The 26,420-nt window shown below is 35.9% G+C and overlaps 1 protein-coding gene across 1 annotated transcript; it reads left to right on the top strand.

The window, feature by feature from the left end:
* Positions 1-21: 21 nt before the first annotated feature.
* Positions 22-26,420, top strand: LOC575865 (neurochondrin). The gene is made up of 18 exons (XM_030981198.1): positions 22-191; positions 11,451-11,600; positions 12,762-12,861; positions 13,954-14,104; positions 14,624-14,766; positions 15,340-15,467; positions 15,957-16,016; positions 16,541-16,613; positions 17,627-17,796; positions 18,511-18,696; positions 19,835-19,950; positions 20,393-20,771; positions 21,509-21,632; positions 22,219-22,302; positions 23,339-23,494; positions 24,305-24,403; positions 24,951-25,068; positions 25,759-26,420. Exons 2-18 carry the CDS (start codon positions 11,463-11,465, stop codon positions 25,808-25,810), a joined length of 2,277 nt encoding a protein of 758 aa, XP_030837058.1. The 5' UTR covers positions 22-191; positions 11,451-11,462; the 3' UTR covers positions 25,811-26,420.

Below are 26,420 nucleotides of genomic sequence, written 5' to 3'. Positions count from 1 at the left end.
AAGTGTAGACGAACCCATAGGTCAGAGGTAAACACTGTCAAGAACAACATACCGAATTTTCCTCCTTATAAATAATTTATGCTGATGGATTGCTACAAGATATCAACTGCGATTGCGTTCTTCTTTTCATTGACTGTGTCAGTATATATCATTTTTGGAATCATAAAGTTTATCTTGAATCTACTGTAAACGTAAGTAATGTATTTTGTATTTTATGACCGCAAATGTGTTTTAAAAGGTGATTAATTTCAGTCCCACGCATTGTAAATGGTTGGGTGTAGATCTAAGTTGAGTGGTGTACATACATCCACATTCATTTCTCATTTGTTTTCGTGTGGACGTGGTGGACTGAGCTGTGCTATGGCAGTAGAGTGTACAGCATAATTGAGAAATCTAACGAGCAACGTACTGATGCATTGAACACTCTAACTTATCCTCCATTAATATTGTGCTAAATTTAGAGCAAAGACCATGAAAGGCTCAAGAGGAAAAAGTAACAATAACAGATCTCGTCTAGATCTAGATGATGAGTTTAAAAAAGAAAAACAGAAAAGAAAAAAATTAAAGAAGAAGAAGAACTCAAGAAGGGGGGGGGGGGAAAGAAAGAAAAGATTTGTCGCTTGTTCTCTTTCCCTGCCAACAGATGAATACAGGTGAACTCATACCACAATGATGAACAAGAATGATTTTAGGTGCTAATGTTCTTTTGCAATTGGCACTTAGAGTAAAGTACCCGGTAATCGGTCAGCTCCGGTTTTCGGCCAATTGGTTGGATACATGGTAAAATCACTTTAAAATACATCGCATAATAGCATAACACATATCCCACACATACCATACCATGCCAGTGTCACTGAAGAACCACATTTGCAATGAAAAATATATCCTAAAATATCACATTTTAGCGATGTAATCGGCGGTCCCGCTACCCGAATCTGAAAAATCGAGTTTCTTACGCGTGTATGTAAGAAATATGGGTACCATAAAATGAGCTTTATTTCAAGTATTTTTCAGATATAGAGCCCGATTTTGTGCTGGTCGCAAGCTCAAAAGTATCTCATCGCATGTATTAAATCAATGCAGCCGCACACCGCGACGCACACACGATATGTCTGTCTAATTCAGATTCCAACTTCCGATCACCGCTGTGCCTGTATTCGGCCAGGCGAGCACCCGCGAGCTCCGGCGTGGGATACCTGCTCCGCCCGCTTGTGCTATACATCAGCGCAGAAACGCACGGCGCGCGCGAGCGCTTCCTATTGACTTTGTACATGCGGCCGTAAACTGAAACGCTCGGCCGATAACCGGCTCCAAAACAGTGAAAATTGAAATGAATATTGTCATGGCAATTCGTGATTTTTTTTTGGGATTCTTTTTTTGTTTAAATAATAATAATATTAGCTTCATGATTTGAACAAGAAATGATAATAAATAGGAAGTAAAGAGTCCAATAAATAGGATTTTGTCTTAAGTGGCCGAAAACCGGGTACTTTACTCTACATGTAAAATGTGATTCTGTTAAATCAAATACCAAGTAAATGCCGGTAGGATGCGAAAGTTCATGTGGTTGGAGGAGCAAGAGTGTGCTTGTAAAATGGCGACTGGCTGGAATGCTCCCCAGGGAGTGGAAAATGTGCATACATTGTGTGTGGGTAAGCCTGAATCCGATGACCAAGGTAATAATTTTTCTGTAAAGCGCCTAGGCACATCGTTGTATTGATGTATTGGGCGCTATATAAAAGTGGAATATTATTATTATTATTATTTTATGGCATCTCTTTCTCTACTACACCCAATACATATTTTCTCTGAATTTCTAAATTCATGATTTCTCCATCGTTCTCCTCCTAGCACCTATAAATATACTTTGGTAGGCAAATTCATGCAAAAAAATATATTCAAGAAATTGACTTGAAAACACATCAGACAATTAGTCTGAACCAAGTCAGGAGCAAATTTGAAGAAATTATATTTTTAAATGTTGTAAAACCAAAGATATAAGAAGAAAACTGACCAAGTATCTGTACTAAAAATCGTACATGTAAAATTGGTCGTAGACATTCGACAGCTGAAAATGACGCGCACGTTTGTGGTACGTGCGTTCTCGAATCCAAAATCGTATCTCACACACACACTCTCGCCATACCGCGAATGGTCCGTCGTGGGGAGCTAGCCGCCCGAGAGTTTGCCAGCAATACCAACGCACCCTCGGAGCTCCGCAGCGCACAATTTTAGCGGAACTCGAAAGGTTCGAGGTGGGAAGGTGGCGGGCTAGCTTTTTGCCAAAACCACGCTAGAACGTCTGCTGGCAAAGTGAAAATAACTACGATCGAGAACATCGTCGGTTTCAGTGAGATAATTCTGAATTCTAATTGAGACTATATAATAAATTATATCGACAAAGAAACCTCGGTAGATCTCTTATAACTATACAAAAGCTTGTTTATTTCTCGTTTTGACATTTGTTTTCGAGCCATTTTTTCGTGCGCGAGTCAATGCAAACTTTGTATTTCCAAACTTTCAACACGCAAGGAACGGGGAACACTCGCGGACCCCGTATCAAATTTGTTGCAAAAAAAATTTTCAAGGGTGATTTTGAAGCAGTGAAGAAAATTTGCGCTGCGATGCGCAGAAATATACTTGAAAGAAACTTAAAAAATCACACCTGAATTTTCAGAAAATCGTATTTGCATTACCGAGCCTAGTTGTGAGTTGTTTATAACTCAGATTTTATGAAGATTTGTCGGAAAAAAATGTCATTTTTTTCCGTTTGGTGGTCATTTCTAGGCTAATATTTAAAAAGTTGCATCAGTAATGGGCCCGATGTTTCTCTTATCGTACTCGCATGTTATTTCTACATAGATTAAAAATAGGATGGTTAGGGGTAAGACCAGATAACATTATAAAAAAGATATATCCTTCCACCCTCCCATATCCAAGTTTGGGGCTGATTATTGCCGACCCACCGCAGCAAGGCCATTCAGATTTTTGTACGCTCGCGAAGCGCCCTCTAGTGCCCCATGAATGTGCCTAACTTTGGTAGTTTTCTATTCTTTTTTTTTTTTAAATCCACCTCGTATGTATAACAGATATTTGCGTTTTGCATTTGCGTGGGTGTGGTAGTTCGAGGATGTGTGGTTGAGTGTGTTTGTGGTGTAGAAATAGGCCTGTAACCGATCATCGGATCGGGGGCCGATCTTGAGCATTCAGGGGTGATCAGATAATAATTTCCGATCGCTGATCATTTTTTTTTAATGACGAAAATGTTCAAGTTTTTGGCTATCAAATGCTCAAAAGAATTTCATGGCTGGGATTATTTTGTCATTTTGAGTAGTTGTAGACCATGTTTGTTGATATTTAGTGCCTTTTCATGACTTTGAAATTAATAATATTGGTCTAAGAGAAGAGGCAAAACATGCGGGCCGCCATCTTGGATTATAATGCATGCCTACATTATATTCCAAGATGGCGGCCTCTTCTCTTAGACCAATATTATTAATTTCAAAGTCATGAAAAGGCACTAAATATCAACAAACATGGTCTACAACAACTCCAAATGACAAAATAATCCCAGCCATGAAATTCTTTTGAGCATTTGATAGCCAAAACCTTGACAATTTTTCGTCATTTAAAAAAAAAAAAAAAAAAATTATTTTTGCCGATACCAATCACAGATGCGAGGGTGTCGCTTCGATCAAAGCCCCAACTTACAGAGTTATGTAGAAAGGGGAGGGGTAATCAATGCAATAAATAACTCCTTTCTCCATTTATATTTACATATATAGTAATACGTTAACCTATTACTGGAATACTGGACATTTAATGCTATTTCTTTGTGATAGACAAAATTGGACCCCAAAACAGTCTTTGTGCATGCATTAATGTGCATACGTAGCTGGAAATGTGTATTTCTTGCAGTGAAAAAAATACACGGGGGCTCGGGGCGAATTAGCCCCCGAAATGCCTAAAAGAGCCCCCCAAAATCAGAAAAGAGCCCCAGTAAATTTGCATAGAGTTCAATGCAAAACAAATTTTAGAATGTTATTTTCATGCAGGCAAGGTTGAAAAGTAGCCCCCGAAAAATAAATATTAATTTTTTCCCTGATTTCTTTTTGCATCTAGTTGGTTTGCGAGACCAAAGCAATAACCAGATTACTTTATGTAGTTTTGAAAGTAGCAAAAGGACATTATTCTTAAGAGAGATATGCCTGGGATCTGGGTGTTTTTACTTGTTTGATTTGGACACTTTGGACAAGTATGCTAATTTAAAAAAAAATTAAAATATTGAATCCTTTGTTGTTGAACTTAGAGAAAATATATTCTTAGAAAAATAATTGCATTGAATGAACAGGTTGGGTGTAAACCAAATTGCAATTCACAGTGTAAAAAACTGTGATTTGCTTTGTGTACTTTTTCAGATTGATTGGTGTTTCAGAGATACAGAGTTTTATGATTTTTTAAATTTTTAAACACAGCCCCAAAGCTAAACTTGAGACATCGTTATAGTCTAAGTAAACATATGTTGGCAGAAATGCTGTTTTAGGGGCTAAATTGATATGAACCTTTTAACGTTTCTTACTCTCTCTCTCTCATCTCTGCTAGAAAAGTTATCATTTGTTATTATTTCCATTATCTGTAAAAATTCTGAATATACACAATGCTAGAGACAACCTTTTAATTTTGTAGCGTAGGAGAGGGATTACTTTTTTCTTATTATGTTACAGAGATCTTGTAACTTTTTTTTTATACTCAAGGGGTCTATAAAATACAAGCCATGCTTTTTAAATAAACTCCTCCACTATGTTTTACCACTGTGCCAATCTCAAATGATTTGAATAATTGTATAATCATTTGTCGTAAATTTGGTTAATAATATGGTATTGAATTTGTACATATTGCATATTCGTTTGATTATGTTATATTATGTAGAAACCCTTTATTATTGACACTGCATCCACTAATACTTTAGCATAAAAAGGAACTGAGCATCTGTTTTTTGCTTGGATTTTTACTGGATATTTTTGTAAGGCTACGTCAAATTGTTTCACATGTTGCATGTGTCCTATTGCCCACCAGGGTTCTTGTAAATATAATTGACAGTATTGAAAGGTAGAAAAGGCTTACTGTACTTGTATACATGTATATTATAAAGGGAAATTCTATTTATCAACATTTCAGATTTACAAGAATATTCCTGCATTGACTACAGTACATACAGTACATCTACACATTACTGGTGTATTCTCAAAATTCTTAAAATAGACTGATGAATTGATATGGCATGAGATGTACATGTACAAATTTACTGTACATTCATGTAGCTGCACGTACGTAGATGCAATGAGGTAGACTAAAAGAAGGATACAAAATATTAAATATTCAAAACTAGAGCAAAGAAATTGTAGATACTAAATGTACACTATTTAAAAGTATTTGAGCAACCCGGCATTGCAGAATGCCACAGTCCAAGAATCCTGTAATGAGAAAGCTCAAAATGCAACTGCTGTGGAATTAGCAGGAAAATTGGGATGACCTTTACAAAGCATGACTGATGAGTGGGTTTGCTATGAAGAAAATATATACCCGTACACAAAATTCTCTTTGGTCACCTCTTCATCTCTCATCTTTACATTGTTATTATTTTCCTGACTCTCTCTCTCTGTCTCTCTCTCTGTCTGTCCATCTCTCTCTCTCTCTCTCTCTCTCTCTCTGAATTTCTCTTCTTCCCTTCCTCTCTAATTCTTTTTCTCCTGTCTCTTTATTGTGGTAAATTCTTTGAAAAAATAAATGTGTCTTTTTTTCCCTCTCAGTTGTCTTGTTCTACTTTTCATAATTCCTATTTTTCATTCTGTCTAGAATTATCATTGATACATGAGTAGAGAAATATCATATATGTACATATTATTTTGCTTTGCCTTACTACTTTGTAACCATCTATCTTCCCTAGTTTATCTCAAACCACTCTCTATTCCCCCCTCTCATTCTATCTCTTTCTTCCTTTCTGTCTTTGAAAATTAAATGTTTATGTTTATCTCTTGCTCTGTTCTCCCCTCTCTCCCCTCTCTCCCCTCTCTCCCTCCCCTCCCTCCCTCCCCTCCCCTCCCTCCCTCCTCCTCCCCTCCCCCTCTCTCTCTCCTTGTTGAGCTATCTCTCCTTGTTGAGCTATCTCTTTCTTTCTCTGACTCTTAGCATCTCTCTCAAATTCTCTTAGCCTTACATATTTTTTGTCTGTTGTTCTCTTGCCCTTTTCCCTAACTCCTTAAAGGTACTATGTCCCATTTGCAGGACAAAAAAATAAACTTAAGTTAAATTCCAACTGCATTTGAAAGATAATACTAATTTAGAACTTCCCTAAAAAAGGTGGGGCTTGAAAATGTCTTCAAGTGGGAAAATAACGACCATTAGTTGTCAAATCGACTTTAGGGCTATAGAGCCTAAAAGTAATAGTCATGATTTTCAGACAATTGTACCGAATGGTCATACGTTTTATGCTGCGCAAAGATTCAATCAGTTTAATCTTGGCCATCACAAGAAGTGGGTTATTGATGTAGACAAATGCTCATGTACCCTTTACAACTCTTTTCATGTATGTTATTACCAAAGAAGAAAAAAAGCTAGTCAGTCACTCAATAGTGTCTGACAGTGAAGTCTAGCAAGTAAATGGGTTTCCTTGCATAATTTGAATATGAGGACACTGCTAACGTTTAAATTTCACAGATAGGACATACATGACATATTCATAATTCCTGCAAAGTTCTACAGAATTTGAGGTTGGCTGCAAAAGGGCCATTTAAAAAAAAAAATTATATTTAGCGTCCCCGCCTGCTTCTTTTTTGAGGGCCGCCTCCTTTATTTTTTCTTAAAGAAAAAAAACATGAAAAACATACGGCTAAAATGAAGAATTTCTGATTTAAAAAAAAAGTGCCGGCTGCCATCTTCAAAAATAACACGACTGTCCGGGAAAGTTTACCAAGCAACCATTTTGAAAGAAAAAAAAAAGGCCTCCTCCTTCCTATTTTTCAAAAAGGCAGGACACTAAACATGTTTTTTTTAATGGGCTAAAGCTTCAGGCTTCCAGTAATACCAAGCATTATATATCTTCATTATCCCTGTTAATGTCTAATGATATGAAGGTTACCCTGCTGTGATCATAGGCCCATTTACATTGCAGGAAAACCAATTTGAAAAACCTTTTTTTTCTTCTTCTAAACTTCCATTTACAACTGCTAAGAAAAACCCATAAAAGATGGTCGTTGTTTGATAATCCTTTTTGTTTTCTTCTGTTGTGTGTATGTCTAACTTGATGCTGCTCTGCATGTGTTAGCACTGAAGCTATTAGAGTCAAGTGACAAAAACTGGAATAATTCACAGGTGTTTTGAGTGGAGCATTTACACTGCACAAATTTGGGGAGTTTCAGCTGTTGACGAAACTTAGGAATGTGAGAAAAACCAACGTTTTTTGTCTGCAGTGTAAATGCTCCTGGGGAGCGTTTCACAAAGCCTTTTTTCAATGACAAAGATCAGTGACAAATCTTCTGATCTTCCAATCAGAAGCAAAGATTTCAGTAGCTTATAACACAAATTGTCATTTATCACTGATGACACGTTTTGTGAAACGCCCCCCTGATGTGTTGTTCATTATCTTGAGAGGATGTTTTATCCTTCGATCCCCATCACATACAGTCAGGAGTGGTTAATTGACTCCATGGAACTCACTCATAAGGCGCGTCTTCATCATCTCAAGATTTAACCTCGAAACTTGAAACTCGACCTTGAGAAATTAGCTCGAGATATTTTGCTCAGCGTTAGTGCATAGTGCGAGTCTTCGGTCTGGTGAAGAGCGCATAGTGCGAGTCTTCGGTCTGGTGAAGACGCACAGGACAAATAGCTGGATATTTTGCCAAATAGTGGGATATTTTGCAAACTATCCCAAGTTATCTTGGGATGACAATCCCGACCAAATATCCCGCTAATTGCAACTTCGGGCTGATGAAGACGCAAATTAGCTGGATAGTTTGCGATAGGGGTAGTACAAATAGCTGGATATTTGGCAATCTCGAGCTAGTGAAGACAGGCCTATACAGACAGGAGCAGTTTAATTGACTCCATGGAACCCACTCATAAGGGATGCTGTGCCTGTGGGAGGATGAAAAGTTCATCATTAAAGTGGAACATGTGGGGGTGTTCATCTATTATACGGAGAAGATAATGGGATATCTATTGATTGTGATGTCATTGATGTGCTTAATGGAACAAAACGTCACCATGGCATTTAGGCATTAGTCTTGAAACATGTTTGTATTTGCATCTCCTGTACATGTACATAATGTATGCACATGTAGATTAAAATATGTAGGAATAAGATCCATACTACTTGCTGAAAAATGTATGGGCATTTCAAACCAAAACTTCAAGCAATAATGTAAATGTATGCTGTAGTATTCTATCCTGAATGAATGGTATGAAACAAGTTATAGAGATTTCTATTGAAATCAGTCCAGTAAAAGCTTGTCATACAAATACTTGTCTGTGATTTGTATTACTCCCACATTGTTATATGTAGGTCATCAAGAACAACAAATACACAAACCATGTACATGTACATAATTATGTGTACACCATGTAGATATATTCTTTATAGCATATTAAGAATGTGTCTTATCATTCAAGAAAAAACAACTGATACTATTAGAAATAGCAGGCTTAATAGGGAATAGCTACTTAGCCAAAAGTATTGATTTTGTACAAATTACAGTGTGTGGTTTTCATTCATTGTGATAGTCTAAGCATGGCATGTTGCCCATCTTTTTCTTCTTCTAATCTTAACAATTTTACTCATTATAATCCATTTTAGTTTCATTGTCTATGTTTGTATAATTGTGGATCTCTGCCTTAATTCTGTAGCATTTAAAGGTATTATGTCCCTTTTGCAGCCAACCTCAAATTCTGTAGAACTTTGCAGGAATTATGAATATGTCATGTATGTCCTATCTGTGAAATTTAAACGTTAGCAGTGTCCTCATATTCAAATTATGCAAGGAAACCTGTTTACTTGCTAGACTTCACCGTCAGACACTATTGAGTGACTGACTGGCTTTTTTTCTTCTTTGGTAATATTATACATGAAAAGAGTTGTAAAGGGTACATGAGCATTTGTCTACATCAATAACCCACTTCTTGTGATGGCCAAGATTAAACTGATTGAATCTTTTCGCAGCATAAAACGTATGACCATTCGGTACAATTGTCTGAAAATCAAGACTACTACTTTTGGGCTCCATAGCCCTAAAGTCGATTTGACAACTAATAGTCATTATTTTCCCACTTGAAGACATTTTCAAGCCCCACCTTTTCTAGGGAAGTTCTAAATAAGTATTATCTTTCAAATGCAGTTGGAATTTAACTTTTTCATTTTTTTTGGCCTGCAAATGGGACATAGTACCTTTAAATGCGTAAAAATCACACATGATTTTTAATTTTTAATAATAATAATAATATGGATTTATATAGCGAATCCCATCTCTAAGCACTTTACAGATATTATTACCCCAGTCATCGGATTCATTCACACGCAATGTGCACCATCTCCACTCCCTGCAGAATATTCCTACCATACATATGGTCACTGTGAGGGCAATTACTAACACAAATGCCTTTGTCATCCTACCGGGTCCCAATTTCTCTCTTGGGTATTGAGTGGCAAATGTAGAGTAGTGCCCTGCCAAAGGACATTAGTGCCGTGTCGGGGATCGAACCCACGACCTTTGAATTTCAAGTCAAGTACTTAAACCTCTCGACTATGACACTACGACACCAGCTTTCTGATTCTGGGATACATTCTCTATCAGGTCGCATTGCAAGTTATCCTGAAACAGATCCAAGAGATCAGGTTGAGATTGATGTTAATGTGATTGCTGTGAATATATAAATGTTAAAGAGTAAACTACTCTCAAGTCACTGAGGGTAATCCAAGTGACAAGGTAGCCGCAGTGCCTAAGAGGCAAACTGTATAATGCATGCAAACAGAATAATCCTGAGTACTCTCACCTAACGTTGATAGCAGTAAGCATCCAGTAGGAGCTGTGTACAGCTGACTGACAGTGCTGCAGCATTTGCTGTTATCATTAAGTCTGAGTAGAACAATATGCAATCACTCTGTGTATTTCTAAAGAAATTGATACTGATTTTGTTTTCTCTTCAAATATAACATTCTTCTGTAAAAAACACCATTTACAGAATGTTAAATTAATAATGTTAATGCAAGTGATGATGTGACGGAGATAATTCCTCGGTGTGAAGAAGTAGTTATTAATTTGATAATTTCAGGGTGCATTTTCCTATTCATATACATGTACATTTACTAGACCACATTCATTGCTCCAACAGAAAGATCAACACAAATTGGATTCATGAAATTCGCTCTTCTTTTTCTCATATGTTGTCCATATAATATTTTACATGTTCAGAGACTGAATTTCTGAATCCAATCCTACATGTACACATATGTTTACTGCTCAGATAATTTATTAGAGAGTATTATTAGACCTTTCTTTCAGTTTAAGAATATTAACCCAGCTATCTGTGGCATGGCTTTGGTGAAGATGTACAAACTCATGACAAAACTCTGTTTGCATGGTGTTTTCCATGGTCCTATCCAATTCTGATTGTTTTGGTAAAAATGTGTATTATTTTCTTCTCAAAATAGAACCTTGGCACATGATTTTTTATATGGGATTTTGCCTCTTATGTAGTAACTGTGTTATCCATTGAAAATAAGACCAGTTAAATACATGTATGCATTCGTATTTTGAATTACCTGTCAAGTGTGAATGTATATGAATATATATACAGTATGCAAAGTGTATTATTAATGCTGCTTTGGTCTTTTTAATAGAAACTTTATTCTTCACAAGTTCACACCTACATGTAGTGAATATATCATTGCAGGTTACAAACCCATCAGTGTAAATACTGAAGAGCCTTCTAACTGCTTCAAAGCATGTAGCCAAGACATTTTGTTCCATTATAATAATGAAGAACAAGGTTGAAGACAGCTATAGTCAATGAAGCGAAGGAATAACTGTCAGAGATTTGTCAGGTTGCCATCTGTCTAGATGTAAAGTGAATTAGATTCATTTGACATTGAAGACAAGCTGTCTATCCGATTCTTCCATCACACTTTTGGGACCCATTTCACAAAACTTGTCGTCAGTTATTTTTGTTATAAGCTAGTGAAATCCTTGCTTCTGATTGGTTATCAGCAGATTTGTCACTGATTTGGATAATTGTCATTAAAAAAGGCTTTGTGAAACGGGTACCTGGTATACTTTGTAGGTATTCATAAAACATGTGTCTCTTTCATAATATTTAAAAAAATTGAGAGTGAAATTTTCATCACAGCTGATATGCAGACATCGTTTACAATAATGTTTTTGTGATGTTTGATACAGGTTTGAGGTAGAATGGAGCAGCCGGGACCAGATGTAACCGGTTCCAAGCAGTCAGAAGCAGCAGCTGCCAACCTGGCTCAGTTAGACAAGTGTCTAGAGGTGCTCAAAGTGGCCAAGTCTGACACAGAGAAGTTTGCTGCTCTCATGCTGGTATGTTTCTTTTTATTTCTAATAATAATAGTGGGTTCTTGTATAGCGCTCATGTCTATCATACGTGACACTCCTGGCACTCCTGATTATTACCCTGGCTTTAGTATGGCTGCCATACGGCGCTCTAGCATTTCAAGGAATTAATTCCTGCCAGGTACCCATTTACATCACCTGGGTTGAGTGTGGCAAATGTAGATCAATGTCTTGCCAAAGGACATTAGTGCCGTGGCGGGACTCAAACCGCGTACCTTGTGATGGACAGTCCGGTGACATATCCACCCGACCATGACACCTTCTAGAGCCATATTTACATGTATATAGTTCTCACATGACAGGTACATGTATGAGATATTCACTTGCAAAAACCCATAATCCATCATTCATGGCTCTAGAATATTCCTTTACTAAATACATGTAGATGTGAAATTTTTTCCCTTAATTGTAGTTCTTACATTCAGATTTGAAAACAATCAACAGTGAAAATAAATATTTCAGAAAGGTACCTGGGAGAATATGTCAGGTCATCAGCCTTCATGAAAGGCTTTTCCGTCCATCAACAAAAAGGAATTAAAAGAAGTATGAAAATCAATCATTTATGATATTACATGATATGCTATTCATATTAACTGTTTTAATTCTATTCTATTGGAATTTAATAATTACTTTTATATTCGATGCAATGAATTCACATACTGAGTCTGTTAACCATAATTATTTAGAACATCAAATTTACTTTCAGTAGATAGGGTCTAAGAGCTAAAGTATACAAATATATTTTTCAATTTGCAATATGAAAAAACTGAAGTGTGTAGATTGGTATTCATACATGTGTAGAAAAGAAAGTTTAGAAAAGATTTCAATGTTTGGATTTACGTGGCAAGCGATTTACCTGCATTTGTCTTACCTGGTTTTGCTTCCAGCCTAAAGTGGGTACCTGTGAAAATTGCTGAAAGCAAAAGATAAGGGTTATAGCAGCATGCCCAATCCAAATTAATATGGAAACACTATACATTTAGAAAATTCACCAGGGAGTGAAGATGGTGCCAAATTGTACATCGGCCTAAACTCTAAATATCGTACTCCTTGTTTAACAATGTTTTAATGATGTGTTTTTCTGAATGTATAGTATGATTACATTCTTGCCATGTATTCATTGTTTAGGTTACCAAGGTGATCAAAGCAGAGAGTACAGATGCTGTTATAAGAAAGAGAATCTTTGATGCTGTGGGGTTCACATTCCTATCTCGTCTCTTGTCATCAAGTGAGTCTAGGGAGTGTTTCACAAAGGCTAAGCTCAACTTTAAGTTCGACTTAAATATGGCACTGTTTGCTCTCACCATTATGATCTTTAGATGGAGTTGGATGGAAAATATGATTCCTGTAGATTTGTGATCATGATTTGTACACTCTTTGAGAGACAAGTGCCAGTAAAATGGTGAGAGCAAACAGTGGCATGAACGGCCTGCCATAGTTAAGTCCAACTTAAAGTCGACCTCGGATCTCTGTATGAAAAAAACTAATTTGCATTTGTCTTCCTGATTACTGTTCTAGAACTTTTTTTCTGTAATACAGTGCGTCCCAGAAAAAACGAAACCGAGAAGTATTGATGTTTTATCATAACTTAATAATAACCATAATTAATGAATGATACATATTTGGAAAGCTTAGAGTCTCCTCTTTCAGTTGATGCTACTCAGATGATGCATATTTCATGCATGAGTGATTAAAAGCAATTTGAAGGAAGGAAACCAAAAAGACATTTGGCGGGTGGTATCTGAATTTTGAAGAAAAATTCACATTTCTAGAAAATTGAGTTTCTGCCCTTTCTATATGACACCTCAATCAGGAAAAATGATCCAGGAATAACAAAGTTCTGTTTGTTTAAAGTAGCCCTTACATTTTCATAATTTTAACAAACGAATTCGTTTTCACTGGGTGCCTGCTGTAGCAAAAAGCAGATTTGACAAAAGACTTAACTCTGTTTCGTTTTCAATCAGCCATGCATGAAGACTCTCGTCTACGGCTGATTGTCAAATAAAACCACCTCCATAGCATCTAGGATATACAAGAGATTCGCCAGAAAAATAACGATGTTTTAATGACGTCACAACGTGAACCAATCCTTCCCATGCAGACGACATCCCACAAAGAATGAACATAATTGCAATGCTATTATTTCTCAAATTATAATGAGTTAGTGTATATAAATGTGATAGCATTTCACACCATTCAAAAGGAGATATGAAACCGATTCTGACAACTAAATTCTTTTGTTTGTAAATACACAGTACAGGGGTTAACTAACAATCAAAGAAAACCCTAAACCTTAAATTTGGTATGTTTCTGTTTTCAGGTTCAGTCCCAGATGGTTGTGACAGTCACATGTACAAGTCATTAGCCATGACTCTCCTAGCCTGCTTTAGTACAGACCCAATACTAGCAGCTAGTCAACAGATGATTGATAAACTACCACAAATCATGGAATGCATCACCATGGCAACCAGGTAAGTAATGAGCTAAAGTAGAAAAGTGATTACTAATGAGAAGTACAATGTACTTGCTTGGAAGAGGAATATTCATTAGTAACCTGTGTTTGCTGCTAGCAATTAACTGTAAGCATTTGATTTATATCTAGTCAGTGCTTTCTGTTTGAGATGGAAATTGACAGTTACACATATTCATGTAGATATTGATAATAGGGCATCACTTCATATTGGATGAAGATATATTTTGCGATAAAATAGTAAAAAGGGATCTTAAGAATCTGAAAAGAACATTGTCCTCACCAATTGTTCACTATATTAATACTGCCATTGGCTTATAACTGTGTAACAATTGAAGAGAGTGTGTATTGAAAATGATGAAATAAATGCATATCATTGAAAGTAAGCATTTGAAGTACATGTACATGTATGTACTACTGTAATGTTTAGTCTTGTGGACGATTCTTCAGGAATGTGAGCTACATATTAGTAAGATACCTGTTATTATAAATTCAGAAACACTGATGTGTTTATTTGCAGTGCTAGTGAGACGGAATCCACCGCTAGAGAAGATGCATATCAAGTATTGATTGGTATAGCATCTACAGAGATTGGTAGGAAGGAACTGATGAAAGATCACAGGGTCAACGTACTTTGTGATATCTGCCTCAAGGAAGGCCAAGGTAAGTTACACCAGTCTTATCATATCTTTAGGAGAAGATTGGTGTCCTATCACTTCTGTATGAGATTTATATTGTATGTGTTACTACAAATGATTGGCATTGTATTACTTTTGTTTCATCCTTTTTCTTTCATACATACAACACATTATATCATATTAATTTGAATGTATGATTAAATTTTTAAAAAAAGTTTTTAAAAAGGAATTTGATGTATCATTTTTTGTTTGTACTTTATGACTTGTAACTCAAAATTATCTTTTCTGCAAAGCAAAATAGGAAAATAACTTCCCTTTTTTCAAAGCATGTTATTATTATGTACATGCTCATCCTCTACATTGCTTATTTCTTGTTTACTTTTCTCTCCATTGTTAACAACTAAAGCAGGACAACCGTTTCTTTTTCATTAGTTAGTAAGTATGCTTATCATACTTTGCATTTCATAGCAGACCGTATCATAGTAATGATATGCATTTATAGATTTATGTGACAAATATTTCCCTTGAGCCCCATAACCTCATCCAATCATGTGATAATTGAGCTTCTTTTTATAATCTATGACCTCTGAACTGTAAGGTCATGACCTAGCACTCAAAGTTCTTCTTCATCTGCTTCACTGGAGTGGTCAAGAGATGTGGCAGACAAACCCACATGCATTGAATCGCTGGATTGCTACCATGGCAACAGAGTTCCAACAGAATCAGGTACATGTATAAAGCTACACTATCTAATCCAATCCAGACATTTGTAGAGTACCAGTATCTGGTTGCTTAATCAAAGGTGCTGATGAGACTGAAAACTATTGAATATGCTGTTTATGATTCACCTGGGAGAGACTGAGAAAACTATGAGATGGACAAGATTTCATAGAGATGGAATGTCCAAAAACAATGTTTGACATTGATTCTGCCTACATAAATGTATCTACAGTATGTACTCAATATAATTGCCTTAATTTGTTTATTTGACAATAAGTCTGTACAATATACATGTATGACCTGATCGACAACCTATATACATGTATAGGCCTAATCCTTTCATACCTCAAGGTGTAAATTGTACCAAGGTATAGACTTTATTTTTAATTTTATATGAAGAAGTTTCAGAGAATAGACGCAGATCTGATGTTCATATGAAACTTAGATGATGTTGAAAACATTGTAATACAATTTTTGTCTTTGTCTCTCTCTCAGGATGCGAGAAAATTCCAACTTTGTGAGAAATTATCAGCAATTATCAGTACTAGTAGTTGGGTAAGTATTTCCCTCTTCCTTCCATAATTTTTGATAGTAAAATAATGTTATTGATATTTACTGTATTCATGGTGAACTTGTTTTTATCACAGTTACATGTCAGATATCTTGTTTGTTATTGCAGCTATATTTTGATGAAAATTGGAACCCTTTCACATCAAACTTTATGATTTAAATATGCCTAACTTCAGATAGGACAGACTTTGTAATCATTGGCAGTAAATCTCACTTTATAAAACCTGAGACCCAAAGCTTCTAAGCATTGCCAAACCTTATGAATTTAGCATTATGAAGATGGCCCAAACTCAACTCAAAGTCAAAATCAATGTCAACTATAATTGTGACTTTCAGACAACAGGTTTCATATTTCGAAATCCATGTTCCAACATTTAATGTTGTGAGGTATTTTGATTTGGCCAAATCATTTAGAGTCTAGCTCTTAGATGACAGCTCAATGTAAGAGACTCAAAATTTGTCTTGAATTCTAGCTTTATTTGATATATTTCTATTTTCTGGATGTTTAGATGCCAGAAGAGGTACCTGAATGGGGAGTCCAGATCCATCGTGGTCTCTATGATTCTCTGCGCAGTAAACTAGGTATGGTGTTACTATTAACTATTGAAGAAAGACAAATCATCTTAGGGTTGATGCTTTTAATATCAAGTGTGAAAGAAGTATTGCTAAGCAACTGGATGCATGAGTTATGCTTAAATTCAAGTGACCATTCTAGATTTGAAGAATATTTATATTGAATGAAAACTAAAAATCTAACTTTTAACATAATTTATCTTAACATGAACATGACAAATATTCTCAAATACAACAAACTTATTTGTAATGTTCCTGCATGCATGCATACAGTACATGTACTTGCCCATGAAGTGTAAGGATAAATTAGGTAGATATGGACTCACAGTTTGTCAGAATAGATGTGATAGGAAAATTATACCGGAATGAGGGGATTTATTATTGCTTTATTCCCTTTATTTGTATTAACTTGAAAATGAACGAAGCTTACATTGAAATATTAATATACTTTATATTAAAGATAAAGACCAGTTAACAGTTGATCATCTAGCATATAAGTATTGGTGTGTACTGCAAGGTTCTGGAATCATCAAGATGATAAGAAATTTGGCCCAGTCTTGATAAAGTTACAAGCACTGTACACAAAAAGATGTATATGGGGCTACCCCCACACGTGCGCGACACATGCGTTATATCTATCAGGTCCTAATAGATATAATAATATATAAAATATATCAATTAGTAGGCGGTTTCCCGGCAAATTTTTTATCATCATGTATTAGTCAAAACATATTCTTTCACATTATTGGTAATGAGAGCTTCCATTTCATTTTTTTTTTAAATTGGGGCGTTTCCAATACTGGTCTTGAATTTTGAACGTGAGCACGACAAGTATTCTTTAATAAATACATCTTGTAATGTTCCTGCATGCACACAGTACATGCCCATTAAGTAAAAGGATAAATTATCTAGATACTACGCTCATCTGGATTATGGACTCTCAGTTTGTCTGAGAAGATGTGATTATATTGCGGCGATTGGTAATTATATCATTGATGAATACTGATTATAATTGTTTTTAGGTGAGGCCCAGCGTGACCCGACCCTGAGACTGGTAGCTACCATGTTGAGATGTTTTGGAGTAGATTGGGCCCTCGGACAGACTGGTGACAAACGAAAGTTCTTCCTCCTACTTGTACACCTTGCATGTGTGGAGACCAGGATGACACTAGAGAACACCAGTCCACAATACGTGAGTCACTGTTTTACCATACCCCTAAAACTGATAATTTTGTTGCTTTATTTGAGGTAAAATAGCTCTTCTGTATGATTTACATAACAGATATTCCTGTCAGTATCTGTATACTTTCATACCATCCAACATGCCCAGTAAAAAAATGCCACTTTGCATATTTGCCTTTTTCCAGTGTGAGGTTCATGTACCGGTATGTAATGTGCTATGGAATATGACTACAATGCATTAAAAGCAAGAAAAGTATAATCAAAATTCTTGTGCTTCTAGCATAAGGAGATGCCAATCAAAAGTTTAGACCCCGACTTTCACGTAATAATCACAACATTCTGTATTTTTGTAGCGCTTAAAACATTATGATATGATATCTGTAAGTGCTTCCAAAGGACTTTGAATATTAGCTCCAGCAACCGTAGCGCTCAGTCCATTCAAGGAATAAATCCTACCAAGTGAGACAAATGTAAATGAATTGTCTTGCCATAGGATGCTAGTGCTGATGCTAGTGGTTTTAACAAGTAGGGGGGAACCTCGGTGTAGTGGTCCACCTGCACACCCCCATTTAATTTATACCAGGAGGAAAAACCTGAGGGTTACAGTGATTAAGTTTGTTTTTCACCTCCCAGGCACAGGTGATGCCAAATACTTAATAATAAGAATATAATAACCATTAAACTATGTTTATTATTATGTTTTTTCTTCTTCTAATTGTGTTAGATCCTCTCTAAGACATCTGTGTTATTATCCTGCTACACCTTGCTAGAGGTCAGTATTCAATATTTGACGTGTGGACCATCGTTAGAGCTTGACCGGCAGCAGGTTATTCAGCTTCATTCAGCCATGACGGGAGCGTTCAGTGCGGTCATGTTCTATATGAATTCAGTCAAAGATCAAGAAGAACAGGTCAGTACACTACCATACCAGGGGGGTGTTTCACAAAGACTAAGATCGACTTTAAGTTGGACTTAACTATGGCAGGCCGTTCATGCCACTAGTTCCTCTTACTTACACTAGTTCCATTCCTGGCATTGGTTTCTCAAGGGACATATAAATCATGGTCACAAATCTACAGAATTTACATTTGTTGATAGTTCATTATTTGAGGAAAAAATATTATCTAAAGATTATAATTGAGAGACCAATAGAGAGAGCAACCAGTGGCATGAACAGCCTGCCATAGTTAGGTCCAATTTAAAGTTGATCTTAGTCTTTGTGAAACACTCCCCAGGTCCTGTAACACAAAGGTTGGTAATTAATTGCAAAATGACAATGGCCAATCAAGATCATTGTTGCATGCACATATTTCTCATAGACTGACTATTAACCAATCAGAATCATCGTTTTAAATTAACAATTGATCGCAAACCTTTGTGTTACAGGGCCCTAATATTACTTATGTCATCCCTGAATCACAAAACATGAAATCCATTAAAGACAATATACCTTTGCCATGTCTTATAAAGATAAAAAATCAATCACTTATTCCCTTGAAATTGATAACAATTAAAGCTTATCTGCCGTAGTTTACAGGAGGAATTAGACTGCCCTGCAAGGTCACTGGACAGATGGTTATCTCATCAACTCAGCTCTCAGTAAACATAAGAAAAAGAGGATCATGGGGGACAAATGGTCACCGATTAGGCATTGTTTGTTATATAGAGGGCGCAAGTAGCTACAAGTAGTGCAGTGGGCCTTTAATAGTAGATTTTGTCTATTATTTGTAGCAGTTACTAATGAAAGTTCATTTCATTAACTTAGGAATGCAAGAGACATAAATGACAGATTGAGGACAACACATTGATTTGAGATTAAGACACTTACTGATTTTGTAAAATTTTGCATTTGTCCACATTTTACAAGGAAAACAGTTATTTCATATCAAAATTGAGATTATTATAACTTTTTACTGGAGATTGCTTAACAATTTTAACTTAAATGATTTAGAGAATAAGATCTTAATTCAATATGGTTCATTTGGACTATATTCAAGCACTAGTTTGATTAGACTGTTCATTAGACTTTTGTTTGATGTTACGTACAGATCACCAGTGTACTGATGAGAGCTACTGTACATGTTGTAACTGTGTGGCTGGCAGAGGAGACTACTGCTTTAAGACAAGAGGTCTACAAACTTCTTCCTTTCCTCCTCAAAGTTGTGTAAGTCCATCTTTCATATTAACATTTCAATCTCTGTGTATTTTTGTGCAAGCAAGATCAAGATACAGTAAAGTACAGAATGACATCTTTAATTTTAGTTATTTTGATTGGAAAGTAGCAAATTGTGATAGTGAAGGAAGATTGGTCATTGCTTTAAATTACAGTCCATATTTAAATGAAATACAGTTAATGCTTGGATTTTAAAATTATAATGATGATAATATATGAGATTTGTAAAGTGCCAATCCACTTGAAATCAAATGCTCAAGGCCCATATTTGCACACACACTCACAAAAAATAACTAAATCACAGTATACAGTACATTGTCGGCTGTCCACAAAAAAACCTGTAAGAGCTGTGTAACAATCTTCTTGATATGCTCATTTTGTGTTTTTTCTTTAATTTCTCAGTAGTTATTTCACCCTTTGTTTCCTTTCACAGGCAGAAGTCTTACAAAGAGGTTGCCCAGTTAACAGTGTGTACATCTCCATCAACATCATCATCTACATCATCTATGGGTGAGCTAGGATCTCCGTCTACCGCTCCTTCAACTTCCTCTACCCCTTCATCCTCCATCTCTTCATCCTCTACCCCCTCTACCAGTATCTCACCACCGTACCCCTCCTTGGGGTCTGGTCTACCGGTAGCTGCACCCCCTGCTAAGGATCTATTAAGGCTCTTACTACCAGCGCTGTGTCATCTGACTGCTGAGGATGAACCTAGGAAGATCCTAAGAGAGAATAAAGGTTTAGAGCTTCTCCTGGAATACTTTGCTTATCACTGGAGAATGGTCAATGAACTCAAGAGGAAAGAGTCAGAGGTTAGAATCACATTTATTAAGAATAATAATAATATTCTGTGTTTATATAGTGTTCAATACATCGATCCGACGATGTGTCTAAGCGCTTTACAGATATATTTTTACCCGGTCATTGGATTCAGGCTTACCCGCACACAATGTGTGCACATTTTCCACTCCCTGGGGAGCATTCCAGCCAGTCGCCATTTTACAGTTGCACACTTATTTCAATTTAAAAAATATTTTTAAAAGGTTTTCGGTTCGGATATAATAATAATTTTGCATAATAAATAATTGCATAAATAATTGCATATTTTTTAAACAATCGATACACACACATAATATCAGAAATATACAATATAGAAAAAAACAGCGATAACCAAGATAATAGATACTGCACTATGATAAACTGCGGTACATCAATTCATTCAAATAAAAGGATTAATACATAGTTAAGTTGGATACAGTCTAGGATATTTGTTTGAGTTGAATTGAATTGAATTTTCATTAGCTGGCATCGATAACAGAAACCAAAAAGAATAGATTAAAAAATATCAGAAACTGAAACACTTGTCAGAGACTTGCACACCATAGCAACAACTGATGTATGTAACATTGATTTCATTTCTTGAGATGTGATTATTAATAGCAGGTGGATGAAATGGCTAGTAACCAGGGGTTAGGGAGAGAGACATGCATTGATTGAATACATCAGCAAACAGGTGTATTCATCTCTTGATAACATGTTTTCATTCCAGGAAGCTTTGGTGTCTTTGAGCAGTATCTTCCTCAATATGTCACTTCAAGATCAAGATGTCGTCAAAACTCATCCAGTCTTCACAGAACTCCTTGGTCTCATCTCTAATGTACAACCACAAGCAAGTAAGATATCACTAATCTCTATGTTATCTCTTATGTATGATCGCAACCTTGCACTGGTAATCAATCTCTGTCTTAGATCACTCCTCTCTATCTTTGGTACCAGTTCTTTCACAATGGATATAATAATAATAATAATAACTAGTTCTTATATAGCGCTTTTCAGGACCAAAGGCCCTCTCAAAGAGCTTTACAGATATATATATTATTACCCCGGTCATTGGATTCAGGCTTACCCGCACAAAATGTATGCATATTATCCACTCCCTAGGGAGCATTCCAGCCAGGCATCATTTTACAAGCGCACACTTGCTAATCTAAGCACATTAGCTTTCGCATCCTTGACAACTTGACAACTTCAAAGTACTTCAAAGTACTGCGCAATGTATCAGCAAGTGATTTCTGCATAGACTAAAGGCAATATGAAGTCATCCTGTATGATATTTGTAGAGACTAGGTAGTCTTTTGAGTCAGCTACTTGTTCATCATACTATTGGTATATGCTGTGATCATAACTTTTTAATATGGTTATAATCACTAAAATAACATTTTGGTGCATGAATTTCATATTTTTTATTTTCTTGTGCAGCTGCAAGAAAGGACTTGGTTGTACTAACCTTCTATGAGACAGTACTAGGTCTTGCTATCCTGAGAATACTCGCTGATTGTCAAGGTATTTATACTCTTCTAATCACCCTTTCAGACACAAAGCAAAGTACAGTGAAACCTGCTTTAGCGACCCCCTGTATAGAAAGACCACCTCTCTATAAAACACTTTCTGTTTCTCTTGTAAAGTATTTGTTATTGAAATGGTATTTTCAGGTACCATGTTCCATTTGCAGGCCCAAAAAATGAAAAGGTTCAATTCCAACGGCATTTGAAAGATAATACTAATTTAGAACTTTCCTAAAAAAAAAGGGGGCTTGAAAATGTCTTTAAGTGGGAAAATAACAACTATTAGTTGTCAAATCGACCTAAGAGCTATAGAGCCAGTAAGTAATAGTCTGATTTTCAGACCACTGTACCGAATGGTCATACGTTTTATGCTGCGCAAAGATTGAATCAGTTTAATTTTGGCCATTACAAGAAGTGGGTTATTGATGTAGTCAAATGCCCATGTACCCTTTACAGCTCATTTTATGTATGCTATTACCAAAGAAGAGATAAAGCCAATCAGTCACTCAATAGTGTCTGACAGTGAAGTCCAGCAAGTAAATGGGTTTCCTTGCATAACTTGAATATTAAGACACTGCTAACGTTTAAATTTCACAGATAGGACATACATGAGATATTTATAATTCCTGCAAAGTTCTACAGAATTTGATGTTGGCTGCAAAAGGGACATATAGTGTAGTATCTTTAAGGAACCTGTGCATAAAGACTGCTTTACTTGTCTATTTTGAGTGGTCTTTAATTACAGGTTACATTGTACAACTCTATCTCATTTGAGGTCATTTCAGGAAGTTTGGAAACTTCTTCTTTTTAGTTCACACTTAGTACTTTACATATAAAGGAAAATTGACTGATGTTATAATCAGGGATGCCACTTATTTCCATTACTCAACTTAATTTATGTATGTGTTTTTTTCATGTAAATGTAACTATTTTTTATATGTGTTGTATGATTTGCATTTGTGGAATAAATTTAAAATTTGAATTGAAAATCAAATTTTCTTTATTCTTTAACCTTACCCATTTTGATTTACCAGACACTGCTTTGTCACTTGTGAAGAACTTTGTCCAATCAGCTCTTGAGTTCATGAAGAAGATTCTAGTATGTGGTTCTGAGGGTGTATGTGAGATATCCACTGAGTTCCAACAATACTGGGATGAGGTCACTGAACTTTGGTTTCTTGCCATGCAGAGTAAGTACATTCAGTCCTAATTCAAACAATGCACATCTATCCAATCAGGAAACATCTTTTTGTGTTTGGTGCATTATGTCTTACTTTAGAGTGATAAAATAATGTGCAAGCAGTGTAAGCATAAGGAGCCAATGATTGTGCCATCCTTTCCACTTTCATTGCTGTACAGAATATTGTTGTGAAAAATGTTCATCAATATTTCAAGATTGTCATGTTTTTTGTATTCATTCTGAACAGTTACTCATGATGTTTATTACTTGGATCAACTATTCAAAGTGATAATGTATTCGTAAAAGAGTCTTGATTTTCTTTTTCTTTGAGGAAATATTTACTGTAGTAAACAATATTTATTTTATCAATTCCAATTTAAGAGAAATACACACAAAGTATTTGTTGCATAAATGGAAAGATGAGAAATAGTCTATATCTAAGCTGAGGTATTTGATTTCATTATCATTTATAGAGAATCAAAATGTATTCCATCTGACAATCAACATTGATTTTGAAGAGAATAAGTTTGTTCATGACAACTATTTAACCATTCAAGGAACCATCAGATACTTGGATTACCAGGAAACATCTTTTCTTGTTATAATCAAATAAATTGTATTTGAGTATTATTTTTTTTAACTGTTCTGTATAAACGTTATAAACGATGTAAATATGTTCATGTTTATTCAGGGCCCCATGGAAGACCACTACTTGTTGGTGAATGGGCTACCCTGTCAAAAGATTAGAAATAAATAAATAAATAAATAAATAAATTGCTCTGAATAAATAATGACTGTTCCTTTTTCTTTCTGTCAACAGTTCTGGCTGCATCCATTCCTTTATTACCCTGGTTGACCAAGTTATTTATAGACAGTGGCTGGCTAGAATCCTCTGTGGAAGTACTCAAAGCATCTCATGGTGAGTTAAGATTGACTTCATCTATTCCTTTCTTGCCATGGTAACCAAGTTATTTAGAGACAAAACAAACAACAGGTAAAAACACAGGGGGGGGGGGGGGAAGGGGATGTTGACTATAAAAAATTTAAAAAATTGTGCTCACTAACCCCCCCCCCCCCCCCCCCCCCTCCCACAGAGTGAATTTTTTTCGGCTGGCGCGATTTTCAATCTTCAATTTTCGGGGGGAAAAATAAATAAATTAGTGCTCACTACCCCCCCCCCCCCAACCCCGCTTTATCACCGGCGGGCTGTTTTGCCGCTAAATATTCTCTCACAAATTTGGCCCCCTCCCCTGCCGCCGGCTGGATCCGTCCTTGTGGGAAGAGATACAAAATGTGATGCGTATTTCACCTATGTCATCTTTAAAAAAAATAATGCTGTAGTTTTGCCACATCATATCTGAACAAAACCTTAGGGCCTAGTCTGATTAAGTAACGTCTTGTGACATGAGTTTTAATCCCCTTCTGGGTTCCTTGTATTAGATGATCTTTGTTTGTTCTCTGTTTAGTTGATCATCTTGATGAGGAGATGAAGGGACCATACAGTACGCTCTTCACAGCTATCATTAAGAGTGATGGTACTGTCTATAAGAAGTTTGTTGACCTTGGAGGAGAGACTGTAGCAAGGTAAGAACGTGATTGCATCATGGACCTGGGGGAGGTTTCACAAAACATGTCATCATGCAGTGACAAATGACAGTTTTTGTTATAAGCTAGTGAAATCCTTGCTTCTGATTGGTTATCAGCAGATTTGTCACTGATTTTTGTCATTTGTCGTTGAAAAAAGGCTTTGTGAAAGTTTTCCCACGTGTCCTTTGATCAAGAATTCTTCATAAATGTATTAAGCAGAAAAAGCAATTATTAATCATGGGGCAGTTTACCTAGATATTTTGCTGCAGTATGTAATGTAATCTATTGCATGAAATATTCAGTCAAGGTCAAAGGCCATTTTAGGTCAGTAGACTTGGATTATGTTTTCACAACTTCATATGAGAACAAATTATAGTAAATAATTCTTCTGATGATTCTTAGTTAATATTCTTTTCATAATGCTGATTATATTCAGAGTAGTTCATTTTGGGGGGCCTGCTAATGGGCCACCCTGCCTATGAATAATGTCCCAACCTCAATTTTACATCATACCAAGAGCGTTTCCCTTGTTTATAAAGTTAACACACTTCTCGCTCCTTATGAACTTAATTTGTATATAATGTAGCAAGTAAAATTTCTTGGTTGTAATATTCTCTTTTATTAACCATAAATTAGATTAGGTTGGTAATTACTTTTGTTCCCATTTATTCCTCTTTCTCTGTGTAGGAAACATGGGATGGATGAATTGCAAGCAGCACTGACAAATTGTGCAAGGTAGTAAGACTGGTGTATCTTCACATCTCATTGCCCTTCTGCTACATCTCAGACTGAGATTAGAGGGGTAAACATGGCAGATATCTGAAATCACACTTTGATGTGGCAGAAATCAAGAGGCTTAATGATGTCATGTTTGGAAGTATTCAAACCTCATTGTGAGGTCAACCAAATCAAAACTGATGACAGAAAAATCAAGGCAGCAACAAATGTCTTTTTAAATCTGAGGAACCATTCTGTTACAAGAAATAAAACATCACCAATAGCAGACAGTCCATCCTTTGCTCACCCAAGCTCTCTTTAAACTTGAGCAAAAATCATGTTTAAGAAACCAAATTTTATTGTGTATTAATCTTTATACATCTCTTTATTACACCAAATCATTTTTTGAAAGACGAAGTAAAACCTCTAATAAATGTCTTTTTGCTTCCATTTAGTTCTGATCCATCATTCATGAATTATATGTTTGATTCATGTATAGAATGACATAATTCAAGATTATTGATTATTAACTTGAATGTGTTCCATATTATGTGTTCAGAGCCAAAAGGGCATTAAAGATAAACTTGAGTTCTGGTAAAAAAAGAAAATGAATTCTCACAGAATCTAACGAA

Source organism: Strongylocentrotus purpuratus, unplaced genomic scaffold (assembly GCF_000002235.5).
Source record: "Strongylocentrotus purpuratus isolate Spur 01 unplaced genomic scaffold, Spur_5.0 spur5_scaffold_11, whole genome shotgun sequence".
NCBI classification, from domain to species: Eukaryota; Metazoa; Echinodermata; class Echinoidea; order Camarodonta; family Strongylocentrotidae; genus Strongylocentrotus; species Strongylocentrotus purpuratus.
Note: the sequence above shows the minus strand (reverse complement) of the source record. Positions and strands in the feature narration are given on the sequence as shown.